This window comes from Podarcis liolepis (assembly GCF_965112155.1).
Source record: "Podarcis liolepis genome assembly, chromosome: 7".
NCBI classification, from domain to species: Eukaryota; Metazoa; Chordata; class Lepidosauria; order Squamata; family Lacertidae; genus Podarcis; species Podarcis liolepis.
The window spans coordinates 84,047,142-84,064,691 of NC_139561.1; the positions used below are offsets into that span (position 1 = coordinate 84,047,142).

The following is a 17,550-nucleotide window of genomic DNA, read 5'->3' on the forward strand; positions in this document are numbered from 1 at the left end:
CATATAATTGACAGCCCATCAGATATTTGGAGATGGCTATCATGCCTCCTAACCATCGCTTCTCTGGGCTAAACATAGGAAACTTTTTTCCTCAAAGGGACAAACTCTCCCGTCCCCTCTCCCTCCTGGGGTTCCTCTGGGCAACCTCAGCATTGAGCGTTTGTCCTGAGTTGTTTGCACAAGGGCTACACGGAGGTTAGACTGTGTCTGGTCATTAATTGAGCATTCTCTCCTATTTGTTTCTGGGGGCAATTATACAACAATGAGCATTCGTCCTGCACTCGTTCCTGATTTGCTTATGGGCAGAAGTGTAGCTGTTTGGAGTTGCTCGGGGCGTGGTCTATTTCCATTTTCGCAACAGGGTCCCTGTTGTGACGTGGGGTTTGTGATTTCAGCTCTCTTGGCATAATATGCTGGAGACAGTTCTCTAGTAACACTTCTTTATTAAAGCAAACAAGACTAAGACTTGAGGAGGGGAAAGCTACATTTATAGGGACAGGGGACTAGCTAGAAAGGATATATTTTGGAGGGAACAATATCAGGCAATCACAGTCCTGCCTTTTGGAGGAAACCAATAAGACAGAGGATCCAAATACAGCAGCTTAAATGAACCAATAGTAGCTGTACCCTCTGAAACCAAAAGGCAGTTACTTTACCCTAATGCAAATACAGACAATAATAATACAGATATAAAATCCTTTGACTCAATACACAACAGTCCCTATCTCCAACGTCCCAGAAACACCCAATCAGCATGAAAAGGGGAATTTCTGGCCACGGGGAAGAAGCCTTTGCATCGAATCGGTGTGAAAAGAAGTGCGTTGGCCAGTGAGGATCGACTCCTAGAGTCACTCTGCAGAAGGCTCATGGGAACAACACGGGGGGGGGGGGAGATTTGTTTTGCAGGCTCTACAACTAAGCATTCAGGAACACGCAGGAGACTTTATAAACTTAGAAAGGGAGAGTGGCTGTGCGTACCACAAAGGTGCCCTGCGCATCTGAATTCCCCACACTACTGAAGGGCCTCAGAAACAGAAATTCCAGCATGCTCTTATCAAAGCCACTGTTACAAGACGGGCGAGGCCATAAGCAGGCAGACAAACAAAGCAACTGTTATAAGACAGGGAAGGCCGTAGCAGGCAGACAAGCAAAGAATGAGTAAATTAAGAAGTGTTAACCATCAAAAGGAGAAACATGGAATGTTAGAGCCTGATTGGATAAGAATGTAAAGTCTCACTCTCTGTTTTTTGTATAGTCTATAAAAAGTGGGCGCACCCTGACTGGGGTGTGCGGATTGCGGGCGTATCACTCTGTACCTTCGTTCTGCATATGCATTTCAAATACCGTATTTTTTGCACCATAACACTTTTTTCCTCCTAGAAAGTAAGGGGAAATGTCTGTGCGTGTTATGGAGCGAATGCCTGCGGGTGGGGAGGGCGATCTGCTGCAGTCGTGAGCAGAGGATCCATGGTTCCCCTTCCTCCCTCCGTCGTGGTTACAAAGCATGGATCCACATGGATCCTCAGGATTTTTGCATTGGGCTACTCCAAACTCAGTGTCCCATCACATGTCTGTGGCTACAGCATGAACCACAAAAATCATATATCCACTATTTCGTTTAGAATATTTTTTTCTTGTTTTCCTCCTCTAAAAACTACGTGCGTGTTATGGTCTGGTGCGTGTTATAGAGCAAAAAATACGGTAAATCCTGTTGAATCCTGCAAGGTTGGTTGCCACTTCGTGTGAATCTGTGCTCAGGGGACCGAATAGCAGATAAGGAGCAGGTCCATCAATACTATTGCTTCCAGAGTACTTGCACATTTTCCCATTGGTGGTTCCTTCATCCCAGGCTTTGCACGCATTCCGCCCTCAATTTCCCAACTGCAAAATCTCCATTTGAAAGAGGATTTTGGTATATGGCCTCCTTATTTACTTCTTATAAGCTGTTTCCTTTATGAATAATTATTAAGATTTTTCTAATTATAACTGAAATATCCACAAAGTCTCCTGCAGACATTGACCGAAACAAGATACAGGATAAAGGAAGTCTTTTATTTGGTTGTTTGTATTGTTGTATGTTATGCTCATTGTATGTTATGAGGGACGCGGGTGGCGCTGTGGGTTAAACCACAGAGCCTAGGACCTGCCGATCGAAAGGTTGGCGGTTCGAATCCCTGCGGCGGAGTGAGCTCCCGTCGTTCGGTCCCAGCTCCTGCCTACCTAGCAGTTCGAAAGCACCCATAAGTGCAAGTAGATAAATAGGGACCGCTTTCTAGCGGGAAGGTAAACGGCGTTTCCGTGTGCTGCGCTGGTGCTGGCTCGCCAGATGCTGCTTCGTCACGTTGGCCCCGTGACCCGGAAGTGTCTTCGGACAGCGCTGGCTCCCGGCTTCTTGAGCGAGATGAGCGCGCAACCCTAGAGTCGGACACGACTGGCCCGTACGGGCAGGGGTACCTTTACCTTTATGTTATGTTCACGTTTAATGAGGGAGGATTTCTGTATTGGGGTGGGGGGGTTATGTTGTAAATAAAATTTCCAATAAAAATTTGAAAAAAGGGGGGGGGGAGAAAGAGGATTTTGAATCCTGGGAGCGGTAGTTGACCCCTCACAGAGCTACAATTCCCAGAACCCTTTAAAAAAACCCTACAATGTTTAAAAGGCGAATATGCCAGGGAAGGGAACCTAGGCTGCCAGTCAAGCCATTCATGTCTGCATCTGGCAAATGCATCTGGTATAGGAGGAGCTAGCAAACCCACAAAGGAGGCGCTTGCAGGTTTCGTGAATTAATGAGGCCGTTGGCTGGCCTTTGTCTCAGAAAACACACTGGGAATGTGCAAGGAGGTCACACCCACCTCCAAGCGTTGGTCACCCAAAAAACCAGTTTGTCTGGGGCCGAAACCAGTTTGGCTTGGCTTGCTGAGGAATGCTTGAGAAAGAGGAACTATTGATGGATTCTGCTATGTTCAGATCTGATATGGATTTGGGGGGTAGGGAGGGGTGTGCTGCTTTGAGATGGATGCTGCTGTTATATCTCTGGGGAAGGGGCACATCACAAGAGACAGTATCTATGCGCCACATCTGGCCAAGGGGCCAAAAGAGGCACCATCTCCCGCCTCTGCTTTATCGCAGAAATATTGTCTCATAATACCTGATTTCCCCAGATTCTTCCCAGCACCAAATCTTTCAGCAGACCTCTTCCAGAGAGCTGTTTCAATGCAGCTGTTCTGTTTTCAAGTCTCCCTTTTCCCTCTCCTTGGGAGTAGGTCCCAAACCCCAGGGATGCTCCGTTCCTACCAGAGCTGCCTCAGTGAGGAACGCTTCCCCTGTTGAACTTCTGCCTTGCAGGGGAAGGGTTGAAATGCACAGGTGATCTGCTTGATAAACCATCCTAAGCATTATTGGAGGGAATCAGCGCCTGTTAGCTAAAAGATACATAATGTACTGTGATCTCTCCTGCCACCTACTGGCTAGGACAGGAACATTAAGTGAGAAATGAAATACAGTGGTACCTCGGTTAAGTACTTAGTTCGTTCCGGAGGTCCGTTCTTAACCTGAAACTGTTCTTAACCTGAAGCACCACTTTAGCTAATGGGGCCTCCCGCTGCTGCTGCACCACCAGAGCACGATTTCTGTTCTCATCCTGAAGGAAAGTTCTTAACCTGAGATACTATTTCTGGGTTAATGGAGTCTGTAACCTGAAGCGTATGTAACCTGAAGCGTATGTAACCTGAAGCGTATGTAACCCGAGGTACCACTGTAACAGTAGTATAGCTCGGAAGCGGCTTAGTCATGCTGGCCACATGACCCAGAAGCTGTACATCAGATCCCTCGGCCAATAAAGCGAAATGAGCGCTGCAACCCCAGAGTCAGCCACGACTGGACCTAATGGTCAGGGGTCCCTTTACCCTTTCCCTTTTACTGAGACGACATGAGAGAGAGATGACATGTTTCTTTCTTCTGATTTATGTTTAATAAATTTGTAGCTGTAGCATGACTTCACACGTCTCATGCCTACTTCTGTGTGCGCAGTACACTCTGCTAATAGTGTGCCTAGGCTTTTGAAGTTCAGGTCGCTGATTTACATCGGCACACGGGCCGATGAATGGAGACGGCACAGCTGGAGTTACCAGCTGGCCGCAAGGCCCTCTGCATGTCAACAGGTAACTTGTTCAACTGTTGAACAACTCTTACTATCAGGAAGTTCTTCCTGATGTTTAATCAAGAATCTCCTTTCTTGTAATTTGAATCAATCAGTTCTACCCTCTGGAACAGCAGAGAACAAGCTTCCTCCATCTTCCACATGGCAGCCTTTCAGATGTCATATCTCCTCTCAGTCTCCTCTTCTCCAAGCTAAATGCATCCAAGGCTTAGTTTCCAGACCCTTGATCATCTTCGGATCTGTTCCTGACCGGACGGATACTAGAATCAGCAAGGGATGCCCACACGACCTGAAGGTGCTGCTGTGCAATGCCAGGTCAATGATTCATAAGACCACTGCCATCCATTACTTGATCATGGGTGGAGGACTTGACCTGGCATGTGTAACAGAGACTTGGTTGGATGAAACAGATGGGCCTGTCCTTGCTGCTGCTTGTCCACCAGGTTTCTCTTATGCACAGCAACCCAGGCCTTGTGGGCGGGGAGGGGGAGTTGTAGTGATTTTTAGGAAGTCATTAGTTTGCACCAGCCGCCCTATTGGGAACACCCAGTTCTCTGAGTCCATGTTCTGGAAGCTGGGCAATAGGGGCAGTACAGGATTCCTTTTGGTGTACTGACCTCCCCGCTGCACCAAGGATTCCCTTCCCGAGCTGCTTCAGGTCATGGCGGATGTTCTCCTGGAGACACCTAGCTTGGTTGTCCTGGGGGATTTTAACATCCATGCCAACATGACCTTACAAGGGGCCGCTTCAATTTTTTTGCTGCTGCATCATCCTGTTGACTCATGTTCAGCTTGAGGTCCACCAAGACCCCTAGATCCTTTTCGCATGTACTGCTAGTAAGCCAGGTGTTCCCCATCCTATATTTGTGCAGCTGGTTCTTCCTGCCTAAGTACAGAACCTTACATTTGTCCCTATTGAAATTCATTTTGTTCACTTGTGCCCCGTTCTCCAATCCGTTAAGGCCATTTTGAATTCTGATTCTGACTTCTGCGACCTTAGCTACCCCTCCCAGTTTGGTGTCACCTGCAAATTTGATGAGCATCCCCTCAATTCCTTCACCCGAGTCATTTACAGTGGTGCCCCGCAAGACGAATGCCTCGCAAGACGAAAAACTTGCTAGACGAAAGGGTTTTTCGGTTTTGCGTTGCTTCGCTAGACGAATTTCCTTATGGGCTTGCTTTGCAAGACAAAAACGTCTTGCGCTTTTTTAAAAAAGCCGCTTGAAGAGGCGCAGTTGCAACGGACCGTGCTTTGCAAGACGAAAAACATCACAAGACGAAAAGACTCGCGGAACGAATTCTTTTCGTCTTGCGAGGCACCACTGTACAAAGACGTTGAACAACGCCAAGTCCATTACAGAGCCCTGCTTGTCACTTTTTTCCAGGATGATGAAGAACCATTCATGAGCACTCTACAGGATCAACCAGCTACAAATCCATCTAAAAGTTACTTTGTCCAGCCCACATTTTACTAGCTTCTCTGCAAGAATATCAGGGGGAAATTTGTCAAAAGCCTCAGTGAAATTTCACAAGGGACTCTGCCGAAAACCTTTCTGAAACTTTTTGCTGGAGTCAATACGTGCCAATGTTAGTCTCATGAGAAATGACTCATTGGTGATCTGTAGGCTTCCTGAGTCATGACTCTACTTTCGGAGGAAGACTTTGTTGTCTCTGCCGAACCCAACTTTTTTTTTTACAGGAGGTGACAATTACCGTATTTTTCACTCTATAAGACACACTTTTCCCCTCCTAAAAAGTAAGGGGAAATAGGTGTGCGTCTTATGGAGCGAATGCAGGCAGAAGGCTCTGCTCGGCGCTCCCTTTAAAGAGCCATGTGGAGCATGTGGGGGAAAGCCCCCAAGAGCCGCACACACGCTCCATGCGCTCTTTAAAGGGTGCGCGGCTCTAGGGGGAGCCTTCTTCCTGCTGCCTGGAAAAAGCTTTGCATGGCTATCCCATAAGCTGTGCAGAGATCCCTTTTGCTGTCCTGGCTTATGGGATAGCCGCGCGAAACCTCTTGAGGGCAGGGGGAGCGTTCATCCCACTGCCCTGAAGAGGCTTTGCACGGCTATCCCAGAAGCCAGATCCCTCTTGCTGTTCTGGCTTTTGGGATTCAGATTTTTCTTCTTCTTGTTTTCCTCCTCCAAAAACTAGCTGAGTCTTATGGTCTGGTGCGTCTTATAGAGCGAAAAATACGGTAAGCTTTGCTGGTAACAGGCAATTTGTGCGCTGAGCTTGGCATTAAGTTTAGGGAATTTACTCATTTAAGATAAAGATGAGTACCAGGTTCAGGACAGCTCTGAATTTGCGGGATCTCTTCTTTTATCAATATATGCCAACTGCACTGATGCCATGATCTACAGCAATAAACCATAGACACAGTTCAGATGTGCACCCATTCTGACAGTAGCATTGCAGAAGCATCGCAGAACAAACTAACGCAGAACAAATCCACCACAAATGCGCTATTATTACATCAATAGCATGTTGCAGAACATGTCCACAAGGACATGTCATCAAATATATGGCAGATCCTGATTTGGGATAAGGTATTGGGAGATCTTTGCCCTGGGCGGTGGTTTATATCTGCTGTGGGCATGATTCGAACACAATCCACCCTTCATCAGCTTTTGCAGCAAAATAACTGCAGTTCTTGGTGGGTTTTGTGGAAAAGCACACGGGGCATTGCCAAGCCTTCCTTTCACAGGCCACAGATTGGCATAGGGTCGTGCTTCACCATCGCGATGAAAATAGTCAGTGGCTGATTTCTGCAGATCAAACTGCACTTGAGAACACGAGGGCAGAGCTTTTAGACAAGCCTACCCGGGCATCTCAAGGACGCAGGTGGTGCTGTGGGTTAAACCACAGAGCCTAGGACTTGCTGATCAGAAGGTCAGCGGTTCGAATCCCTGCGACGGGGTGAGCTCCCATTGCTTGGTCCCTGCTCCTGCCAACCTAGCAGTTCGAAAGCACGTCAAAGTGCAAGTAGATAAATAGGTACCGCTCCAGCGGGAAGGTAAACGGCGTTTCCGTGTGCTGCTCTGGTTCACCAGAAGCGGCTTAGTCATGCTGGCCACATGACCCGGAAGCTGTACACCAGCTCCCTCGGCCAATAAAGCAAGATGAGGGCCACAACCCCAGAGTCAGTCATGACTGGACTTAATGGTCAGGGGTCCCTTTACCTTTTTACCTGGGCATCTAGAATGCTGGTGTGTTCTTTCGTTTCTTGCTGCTTTTCATTTTTTGAATGTTTTGTCTATTTTCACTCATAATTTTATTGATTTGTCCTTTTTGTAAACTGCTTTGAGGTTGTTTGCAATCAAGCAGTGCATATATTTTATGAAATTAAAAAAAAACAGAACCCAGTAAAAAGAAAAAAAAAGAAAAACCAGGCAAACGTGACTGTCCCTTAGTTCAGTGGGGCGGGGAGGAAAATCTGTCTGATCTTCTTGGGCTTCCTTGTTCTGTGAGTCCTTTTGAACTGAATCAGTGCAGGGGAAATCCCCTGCCCCATTGTGCTGGTAAATATTTACATTCCTTTTCCTCTCTCCACCCCGCCCCTCCTGCAAGAGGCCAAATCAACTCTGGAAATCTCCAGAAAAGCCCCCGCTGTGTCAGGGCCAACAGATTGTCACGGGGCAGAGGGATCTGAGTAAGGTTTTGGCCCTGTTGGAACAGTACCCAATTCCTGAGACAATGGGGAGGTTCCCTCACCCCCTCCTTCCTTGCAGAGAAAACATTTGGTCAGTTTGGGAGTCAAAATGGTTTCAGGAAGGTCTTCCTGTGCTGGTCCAGACATGTGGTCCACATATCTATGTATGTGCTTGGTTGGTACATTTATGAACCATCCCTGATAGACAACCTTGCACACCAGGAATGAACTACCTCTGGCCCTTTCAATGTTGACTCCAGCTTCCATCAGTCGAGCTGCCATCTGACAGGCCAGAGGGTCTTCATCCTGGCCACAGATTGCCCGGTTCAAACACGACATTCGAAACACGGCACGCACATAACACAAACACATCTCCAGGCTGTTTTGAATTGCCAGTGTGGATATTTTATTGAGATGTTCTCCTTTAGTGGAAGGCAAGAGGTGATCAGAGAGAAGAAAGGGAAGGGGAACCAAAGGAGAAATTCATTCATCTCAAGGGCCAATTCCTTCATCCTTAGAGCAAAAGCTGTTGGTCCGTGGGAGGGGATCCAGAGTCATCAGTCTGCAACAAACAGGGAGAGAGTCAGCTCAAGGGTAGGGAGAAAATTGCCTCTCACAGAGTTTCCAACTTCACTAACTTCCCTAGAGTTGCCAACTTTTCTACTAAGCCTGGTATAATTTGCCCCCTCATGGCAACCACTCATTGTTGCCTGTTCTTGCTCCTGTGCCAGAGGTAGCAGCATAATCCACAGGCAAACTATTTTTGTGGTGCACACACACACCCTTTTACCAACCAAATAACCAAATAATACCGTATTTTCGCACCATAGGGCACACCGGACCATAGGGCGCACCCAGTTTTTAGGGGGGGAATCAAGAAAAAAAAATTCCCCCCCCCCAGCCCCAAAGAGCAGCGTACAGGCTGCGCACAACCTCTCCCTGCCGGAGGGGTTGCGGCGGCTATGGCACAAGCCAAGGCAGCGAGCAGGATGGATCCCGCTCGCTGTTTTGGCTTCCTCTTTAGCCCCGTGCAGCCTCTCCTTGCCGGAGGGGTTGCGCGCAGCTATGGAGGAAGCCAAGGCAGCCAGCGGGATGGATCCCGCTCGCTGTTTTGGCTTCCCCTTTAGCCCTGTGCAGCCGCTCCTTGCCTGGAGACGCTGCGCGGGGCTTTCCTGGCTTTACTGGGAGGTGGGGGGATTCCCTCACCTCTCCCAAAAGCCCGCAGAAGCCGCGCAACCCCTTTAAAGAGATCGCGGCTTCTCCTGGCTTTTCTGGGAGGTGGGAGAAGGGACTGATGCGGCCAGTCAGTCCCTTCTCCCTCCTGTGGAAAAGCCCGCAAGAGCGCACAGAGCTTGTGTGCGGCTTTTGGGGGCTTTTCCCGCCTGCCTCCCCCCCCTGCATTCGCTCCATAGGACGCACACACATTTTCCCTTGCATTTTGGGAGGGAAAAAGTGCGTCCTATGGTGCGAAAAATACGGTAATAATAATAATAATTTTTTTAAAAACCATATAACCAGATACTGTATCTACATTGCAAGCTGCTTTTTGAGACACAGGAACAAGGCCAGTCAAACGCTTGGCAAAACACCCCAGATGGGCAGGATATAAATTTTAAAATTATTATTATTATTATTATTATTATTATTATTATTATTATTATTATTACTATACCCTCTTCAGCTTCCGACAGCTCATCCTTCCAGTCTTTTCCCTCTGACCACTCATCCCTCTGTCCCACTACCACCATTCCTCTGCGTTCAAACAGTCCACGACATCGGTTAAACTCTGAATCACTGCAGATCCTTCAGGCTGCTTCCAGCCTCCCCCCACCCCATTATAGTCTCATTTCCCCTTTATGTACTCACTGGAAACTTGCAGCCGTGTCAGAGCATCTTCCCATCTTTGACCTGAGCGTCTCCCGTGCAGGGTGATAAAATAGTACTCCCCAGCGTCAGGCGACTGCACCCCTTGGATGACGAGGGCGCAGTCTCTCCCCAGGCTGTGGCGGTCCGTGGAGCCCCCACCCCTTGAGACCACCCTTCCGGCCTCAACCTGGAAGATCATCTGACCCTTGTCGAATCTGCTACCCCGGAACCAAAAGCAGATGGTGGGGTCCCTTATGCCTTGCACAGAGAGGGTGACCGTTTGTCCTACGCGTGGGGTTGATGGGGTGGGGACAATCTGGATGGCGTCGGCCAGCTGGAGACAGGAGACTAAGGCTGCAAGACAAGAACGAAGAAGAAAGGTTATAGGGAGATTTCGGGAAGTGCAATGACAGCAGCAAGAATATTATTGGCACAAAAATGGAAGCAAGAAGAATTACTGATGAAAGAAGAATGGCAAATGAAATTAATGGGCCATGCAGAATTAGATAAATTAACAGGAAGCATTTGAAATCTGCGGGATCAGAGATTCTTAGAAGACGAGTAAATATTTGAACTACAGTGTTACCTCGGGTTACATATGCTTCAGGTTACAGATGCTTCAGGCTACAGACTCTGCTAACCCAGAAATAGTACCTCGGGTTAAGAACTTTGCTTCAGGATGAGAATAGAAATCGCATGGTGGCAGTGGGAGGCCCCATTAGCTAAAGTGGTGCTTCAAGTTAAGAACAGTTTCAGGTTAAGAACAGACCTCCAGAACGAATTAAGTTCTTAACCCAAGGTACCACTGTATTTGAAAAGCAATTGTAATAAACAGATTAAACAGATTACGCTAGTAGGACTGCAAGAAGTTCTGTGAGGAGGGCTATTTGAAATATTGCAAGAAAGACTAGGATGAGAATTATTAGTTAAGATAATTAAAAGTAATAGAGAAAATCAGAAATGCAGAACAAGTGATAAAGAACGGAAAATCTTCAGAAGTTGTTGGCGGAAGTCTAAAATATTGTCTAAGAAGTTATGTTATATGATTGTTGGAAATGATATGTTTAAAAAACCAATAAAAATGCTTTTTTAAAAAAGGAAGATTTAGGCAGGTTTTGGGTGATGATTTAATTTATATACCACGTATATACTGCTTCTAAGCAGTTTGCAGGTGTAAAACTGACAAACGATAAAATAATTCCATCAAAAACATTTTTTTAAAAATCCGCAATCAAAACGAGCAGCAAACAAGTTCATACCGCACAGCAATTAAAAGAGCTCAAACAGAATTGTAAACTGTCATGCTTGAAGATGCTTGCAGGAGACGCTTGCTGTCTAAACAGGGGCGTATTGAGGAGCCGGCGGAATGCCAATACTGATTGGGGCCTCTCGTATTTCAGCAGGGAAATTGTTCCGCCACATTGGTGGAAATTCCCGCTTCTTCGTTACCACAAGCCGATAAACACTACCCCACCCAAGCTTCCTTCTCTCGCTCCTAACGTTGGCAGCTGCCATTGGACAATAACCGGATCTCCAGGGATTTGCAGAGGGAGCTTTTCGGAACGCAGAGAAAAGACTTATCAATTCTAGATCCAGCCGCAAAAGGTGTGTGCTGGTGGGGATGCTAACACAACATGCTGGCTAATAACTTTTAGTAATTTACTGTTAGTAAATGCAACAGCAGCTACATTATCCAGTGAGCACTGATCCATTAGTATGATCTTCACTAGTATGCATATTTCAATTATTCGCTGATGAAGACTTTATTCCGAAACAGTTGAACTATTCCGGATATACTGTCCTTTTGAGACTTCGGAGAGACGTCTTCCTTTGAGACTTTTGTGAGACATCTTCCTTTGAGAGACGGTTTGGCGTTCCTCGCTATTCATTGGTTGTTTGAATCTCTGTTTGACTCTGATACATATAACAACTTGCAGTTACAGTGGTACCTCGGGTTAAGTACTTAATTCGTTCCGGAGGTCCGTACTTAACCTGAAACTGTTCTTAGCCTGAAGCACCACTTTAGCTAATGGGGCCTCCTGTTGCTGCCGCGCCGCCGGAGCACCATTTCTGTTCTCATCCTGAAGCAAAGTTCTTAACCTGAAGCATTATTTCTGGGTTAGCGGAGTCTGTAACCTGAAGCGTGTGTAACGCGAGGTACCACTGTACTTGTATATTTTGTGAGATGTGTTGTATGATATATACATCATTTTGAAGTGGCTTATTCCTATATTTTGAATGACATCGTACTGATTATATATTTACTAACAGTTATTAGCCTGTGTGTTGTGTTTGCATTTTGTCACATTTTGCAACAAAGGGGTTTGTTCTTGTTCTGGTGGGAGTGCTGCCAACACTATTCCCACCCTAAGCTCAGGATAAGGCAGATGTTTGTGATCCTATGATCCAAGTTAGGAGCATTTCGAACCCCAAGATTTCAGGGTCGATACCTGAGAACTAGGGGCAGCCCTTGGTGCTATGAGGGGAGATCCCCAGTGATGTCACAAGGGGAGGCCCCTGGAGACGGAGGTTAATTGGGAGAGGAGAGCAGAGGGGAGCAGACCCTGCAGACTGTTTAGGCCAGGGGTCAGCAAACTTTTCAGCAGGGGGCCGGTCCACTGTCCTTCAGACCTTGTGGGGGGCCGGACTATATTTTGAAAAAATAAATGCAATGAACGAATTCCTATGCCCCACAAATAACTTTAAATAAAAGCACACATTCTACTCATGTAAAAACACCAGGCAGGTCCCACAAGTAACCCAGAGATGCAGTTTAAATAAAAGGACACATTCTACTCATGTAAAAATATGCTGATTCCCGGACCGTCCGTGGGCCAGATTTAGAAGGCGATTGGGCCGCATCCAGCTCCCGGGCCTTAGTTTTCCTACCCATGGTTTAGGCTATGTTTTGCAGTCTGTTCCTGCTGGGCTGAAGCTTGCAAGCTTCATGCACAATCTTCTTAATGATCTTTATTTTATTTTATTGTAAGGGACTTTCGCCCACCTGGAGATTCGAGCCCCTCACCTGCCACCTGGAGGAATCCAGACAAACCTGGAAGCTTCAGGTCAGAGACCTGGAGGTCTGGTGACTCTAACCTTCTCTCATTACAAGGCTCGGGAACCCTGGTCTCTTTTCCACCCTCCACCCCCCCGGGGGCCCTTCCCACCTCTTACCTGCCAGGGTCAGAGCCCTGAGCAGAACAGCCATGATGCCTGGGTTGCCTTCTCTGGGGTGAAAATGCCTTCCACCAGGCCGGGGGGCTTATATATTGTGCAGAGGAGGAATTTCCCCAGTGCGGGGGGACATTGCCCAAGAGAAAGGAGGGTGGAATGAAAAGTTAGGCAAGAGAGAGAGAGAGAGAGAGAGAGAGAGAGAGAGAGAGAGAGAGAGAGGAGAACTGGACGTTCTTTCAAAGGAAACTATTTCCCCATAGCGGAAAGTACAAACTGGTCACCTACTCGGCCACTCTTCTGTTCAACACCTAATTTGGCTCTTTTGAGAAAGAAGCTGTTTGTCTCAGGCAGGGCAAAGCTATCAAAGCCCCACTTTCCCCCCAACGGATACGCAAACTGAAATGCCGCCGCCTTTCAAAACACACCCTTCTCTGAATTTTGCAATGCCATTTTTCATGCCAGGTCGTATGTGCAGAAACGAACTTGCTAGGGTAAAGCGTGCATACAAATGCATACGCTGCTGGAAAAATAACATACAAAAATGCATCACGCTGGGGGGGGGGGGACACTTTGCAAAATTGTGTGCATTGGGCAGGATTGCATACAGAATATTCAGGAAAATTGACACTAGATTCTCATGAGAACTTTTTCCAGTATTGAATTGCAAACTGACATGGAAATGTGAAGAACTGGGATGAAGGTTGAGAAAACAAGAAAGCAGCTTTAACTGAAATGGACAGATTGGATTATCTGCAGGGAGGCAGGGACGGGCACAAAATGTCCATTAAAAAGAGTGTGCCTGCCAAGGAAAGACATCACCTGTTGGGTTGCTGCCCTACAAGCACAGCTATTAAAAGTGCAGGTGCATGGCTAAGTGCATCCGGTAGAGAGAATCAGCTGGAGAATCAGCTTCCATTACTACTACTACTACTACTACTACTACTACTAATAATAATAATAATAATATATTTATATCCCGTCCATCTGGCTGGGTTTCCCCAGCCACTCTGGACGGCTCCCAAAAGAATATTAAAAACACAATAAAACATCAAACATTAAAAACTTCCCTAGCCTTGAGATGTCTTCTAAAAGTCAGATAATTGTTTATTTACTTGACATCTGAAGGGAGGGCATTCCACAGGGTGGGCGCCACTACCGAGAAGGCCCTCTGCCTGGTTCCCTGTAACCTCACTTCTCACAGGGAGGGAACCGCCAGAAGGCCCTCGGAGCTGGACCTCTATGTCTGGGCTGGACAATAGGGGTGGAGATGCTCCTTCAGGTATACAGGACCGAGGCTGTTTAGGGCTTTAAAGGTCAGCACCAACACTTTGACTTGTGCTCGGAAACGTACTGGGAGCCAATGTAGGTCTTTCAGGACCGGTGTTACAGTGGTACCTCGGGTTAAGTACTTTATTTGTTCTGGAGGTCTGTTCTTAACCTGAAACTGTTCTTAACCTGAAGCATCACTTTAGCTAATGGGGCCTCCTGCTGCTGCCACTCCGCCGGAGCACGATTTCTGTTCTCATCCTGAAGCAAAGTTCTTAACCTGAGGTAATATTTCTGGGTTAGCAGAGTCTGTAACCTGAAGCGTCTGTAACCTGAAGTATATGGTCCCCAGGCATTCTGTGCGGCTGCATCCAATGGGCATCTGATGGGCATCCCAGTCAGAGCAGACCTATTGAAATTAATGAGCATACTGTTAACTAGGTTCATTCATTTCAATAGGTCTGCTCTGAGTAAGACTGGCATTGAGCCCAACCCACGACCTCCCCTTTCACCTACAAGCTGGGAAGTAGTTTCGGACAAAGCATAGTGACTGGTCCTAGGCCACCCAGTGGGGGGGGCACAGAGCATCTTTCCTATGCCCTGATCCATGGACAAATCACCTTTGTCAGCCTGAAGGCCATGGGGGCAACGTTCCTGGGTGACATGTCCACAGGGGGTGTGGCCAGAGGGAAACGTGGGCGGGGACTCTTTTTCTTCCTCCTTTCAGGTGTGCAAAAGCCAGAGGTTTTCCACACACGTGCCTGCTGCCTCCTTGCAAGGGAAGCAAGAGGAATTATTGCAGCCCAAGGACACATTCTGGACCAGAGATCCCCGAACTTATTTGGTCTACTGCCCCCTTTTCAGAAAAATAAAATAAAATACTCAGCGCCCCCCTAGAAATCTACCTTCTTTCCGTGAACAAACAGAAAGATGCAGTGACAAATCTGCGTTCTTTTATGCATCTGTATTTCTGCCTAAAAAGGGACGCGGGTGGCGCTGTGGGTTAAACCACAGAGCCTAGGGCTTGTCGATCAGAAGGTCAGCGGTTTGAATCCCGCGACGGAGTGAGCTCCCGTTGCTCGGTCCCAGCTCCTGCCAACCTAGCAGTTCGAAAGCACGTCAAAGTGCAAGTAGATAAATAGGTACCACTCCGGCGGGAAGGTAAATGGCGTTTCCGTGCGCTGCTCTGGTTTCGCCGGAAGCGGCTTAGTCATGCTGGCCACATGACCCGGAAGCTGTGCGCCGGCTCCCTCGGCCAATAAAGCAAGATGAGTGCCGCAACCCCAGAGTCATCCGCGACTGGACCTAATGGTCAGGGGTCCCTTTACCTTTACCTTTATTTCTGCCTACGACATAGTAAAGAAAGGTGTTGTTTTGAATAAGGGCACCTTGAAGCTTGACGTTTCAAAATTATCTGTAGTAGATAGGTAGCCGTGTTGGTCTGCCATAGTCAAAATAAAAAAATTCCTTCCAGTAGCACCTTAAAGACCAACTAAGTTAGTTCTTGGTATGAGCTTTCGTGTGCATGCACACTTCTTCAGATACCTTCTTCGTATCTGAAGAAGTGTGCATGCACACGAAAGCTCATACCAAGAACTAACTTAGTTGGTCTTTAAGGTGCTACTGGAAGGAATTTTTTTATTTTCAAAATTATCTGTTGAACTCAACCGCAGTAACATCCGCGGTTGCACACAGAAATCGGTTCCAACTTGTGTTTTGTCGGTTTATTTGGAAAATAAAGACATCACGGCTTTATGTCACCCGGGGAAGCACCATTACACAACAGATGAAACATGTACAAACGGTTCTGCAAAATTCTCTTTGCTTCCTTATTTTTATCCAATGCCTCCCCCCCCCATTGCACCTGAAGCTGCTACCGCCCCCACCCCTGGATCATTCCAATCCCCCCCAGGGGGTGATATCACCCACTTTGGGATAAGACTGTCCTAGTCAATCAAAAGACCCCAAGACAGGCTGGTGATGGTGGCAGGCTGGGGGAAGTCCTGAGAGCCAGACAGAGAAGGCCTGGATCCACGGTCCCTCAGCCTACTCTAATTCAACCTGTCTCTAAGTCTAAAGTTTTTTCCCCAAGACAAATTTTAGACTGTGTGTTGCCTGAGGTGGAGATCTGCCCCTTCACATCGACACCAGGCATTTAAAGCATGTGGCTCATCCCCCCCCCAAAAAAAAATGGGAACTGTAGTTTTCTGGGATTGTAGCCCTGTGACAAGTAAACTAGAGTTCCCACGATGCCTTGGGAGAAGCCCCCTTCTTTAAATGCATGATGTTACCACACACAAAGACCATTATAGCAGTGGTAGTATTTAAATCCTGGCTCCTTGTATTTTAACAATGGGTAAATTTTGTTTTTAAACAGTGTGCGTCTTTTTACAAAAGCTAATGCTAATCTGGTGCTTTCCATACGATCACAGCACTCCCCCAGTAAATTTCAACATTTTATTTATACATTTTTCATCATTGCAATTTCACATTTCATTGAACGCAACCACACCATCATTGACTCCCCTTCCCCCGTTCCATTGTTCTATTTATTTATCCAGTAAAACTGCATGTTCTAATTTCCTCTTTTTCAAGTTTCTCTTCCCCCTTATAACTTTAATACTTTAAACTGCTGAATTTATGCTAATAGTGATGATTATTTAATCTTATTTACATAATTCTTCAGATACTCTGCAAACACATTCCACTCTACCTTAAATACTCCATCTTCCTGGTCCCTTACTCTGTTATTTTAAATTTGCCAATTCTACATATTCCATTGATTTCACCTGCCATTCCTCCTTGTTTGTTCTCTCTTTCCATTTCTGAACATATACCATTCGGGCAGCTGTAACTGTGCAGAAAAAACAAGTTATTTTGATCTGTGGAGACTTCCATTCCTAATAGTCCTAATAAGAAGGTTTCTGGTCTTTTTAAAAACACCTTCTTAAACATTTTTTCCCATTTCATTATATTTCACCTCCCAGAATTCCTTCACATTTTCACATGTCCACCACATATGATAAAAATTACCCTCCATTGCTTGACATTTCCAGCAAGTACGTGGCTCTGATTTACACTTTTCTTTTTTTTCTAATTCCCCCAGTAAATTTCAGGGAAAGCACTTCAGTTACTTTACCCTGAGAGTGTCCCAGAGATTTTGTAATATCTGTTTTACTTTTGACTCTACAGGAAGAGTGTGCTTCAACCAAACTCTTTTAAGATTACCTGGGGGGAAACCCTGGTAGATTCCACAGCTTAAATCAGCCGCTAGGTGTCGCCATAGCTATCTCCAATCAAAACGTAGGCATAGAAGGGTTGCCACATTCCTTTCCTAGCCATTGCTTCTCTGCCTTTAACAGCAGCCAGGTAACCAAAACCATCAAGGGTCTAGACTCTGGCGCAACTCCCCTGTTGCAAGACAACAATTCAA

At 46.6% G+C, this 17,550-nt stretch overlaps 1 protein-coding gene across 1 annotated transcript; it reads right to left on the reverse strand.

Moving 5' to 3' along the window:
• Positions 1 to 8,193: 8,193 nt before the first annotated feature.
• Positions 8,194 to 13,012, reverse strand: LOC310712726 (cell adhesion molecule CEACAM16-like). The gene is made up of 3 exons (XM_083516067.1): positions 12,852 to 13,012; positions 9,678 to 10,031; positions 8,194 to 8,373 (listed from the first exon to the last, which is right to left on the reverse strand). The coding sequence occupies exons 1-3, from the start codon at positions 12,883 to 12,885 to the stop codon at positions 8,369 to 8,371; spliced, it is 393 nt and encodes a 130-aa protein (XP_083372193.1). The 5' UTR covers positions 12,886 to 13,012; the 3' UTR covers positions 8,194 to 8,368.
• Between the last annotated feature and the right edge of the window lie 4,538 nt (positions 13,013 to 17,550).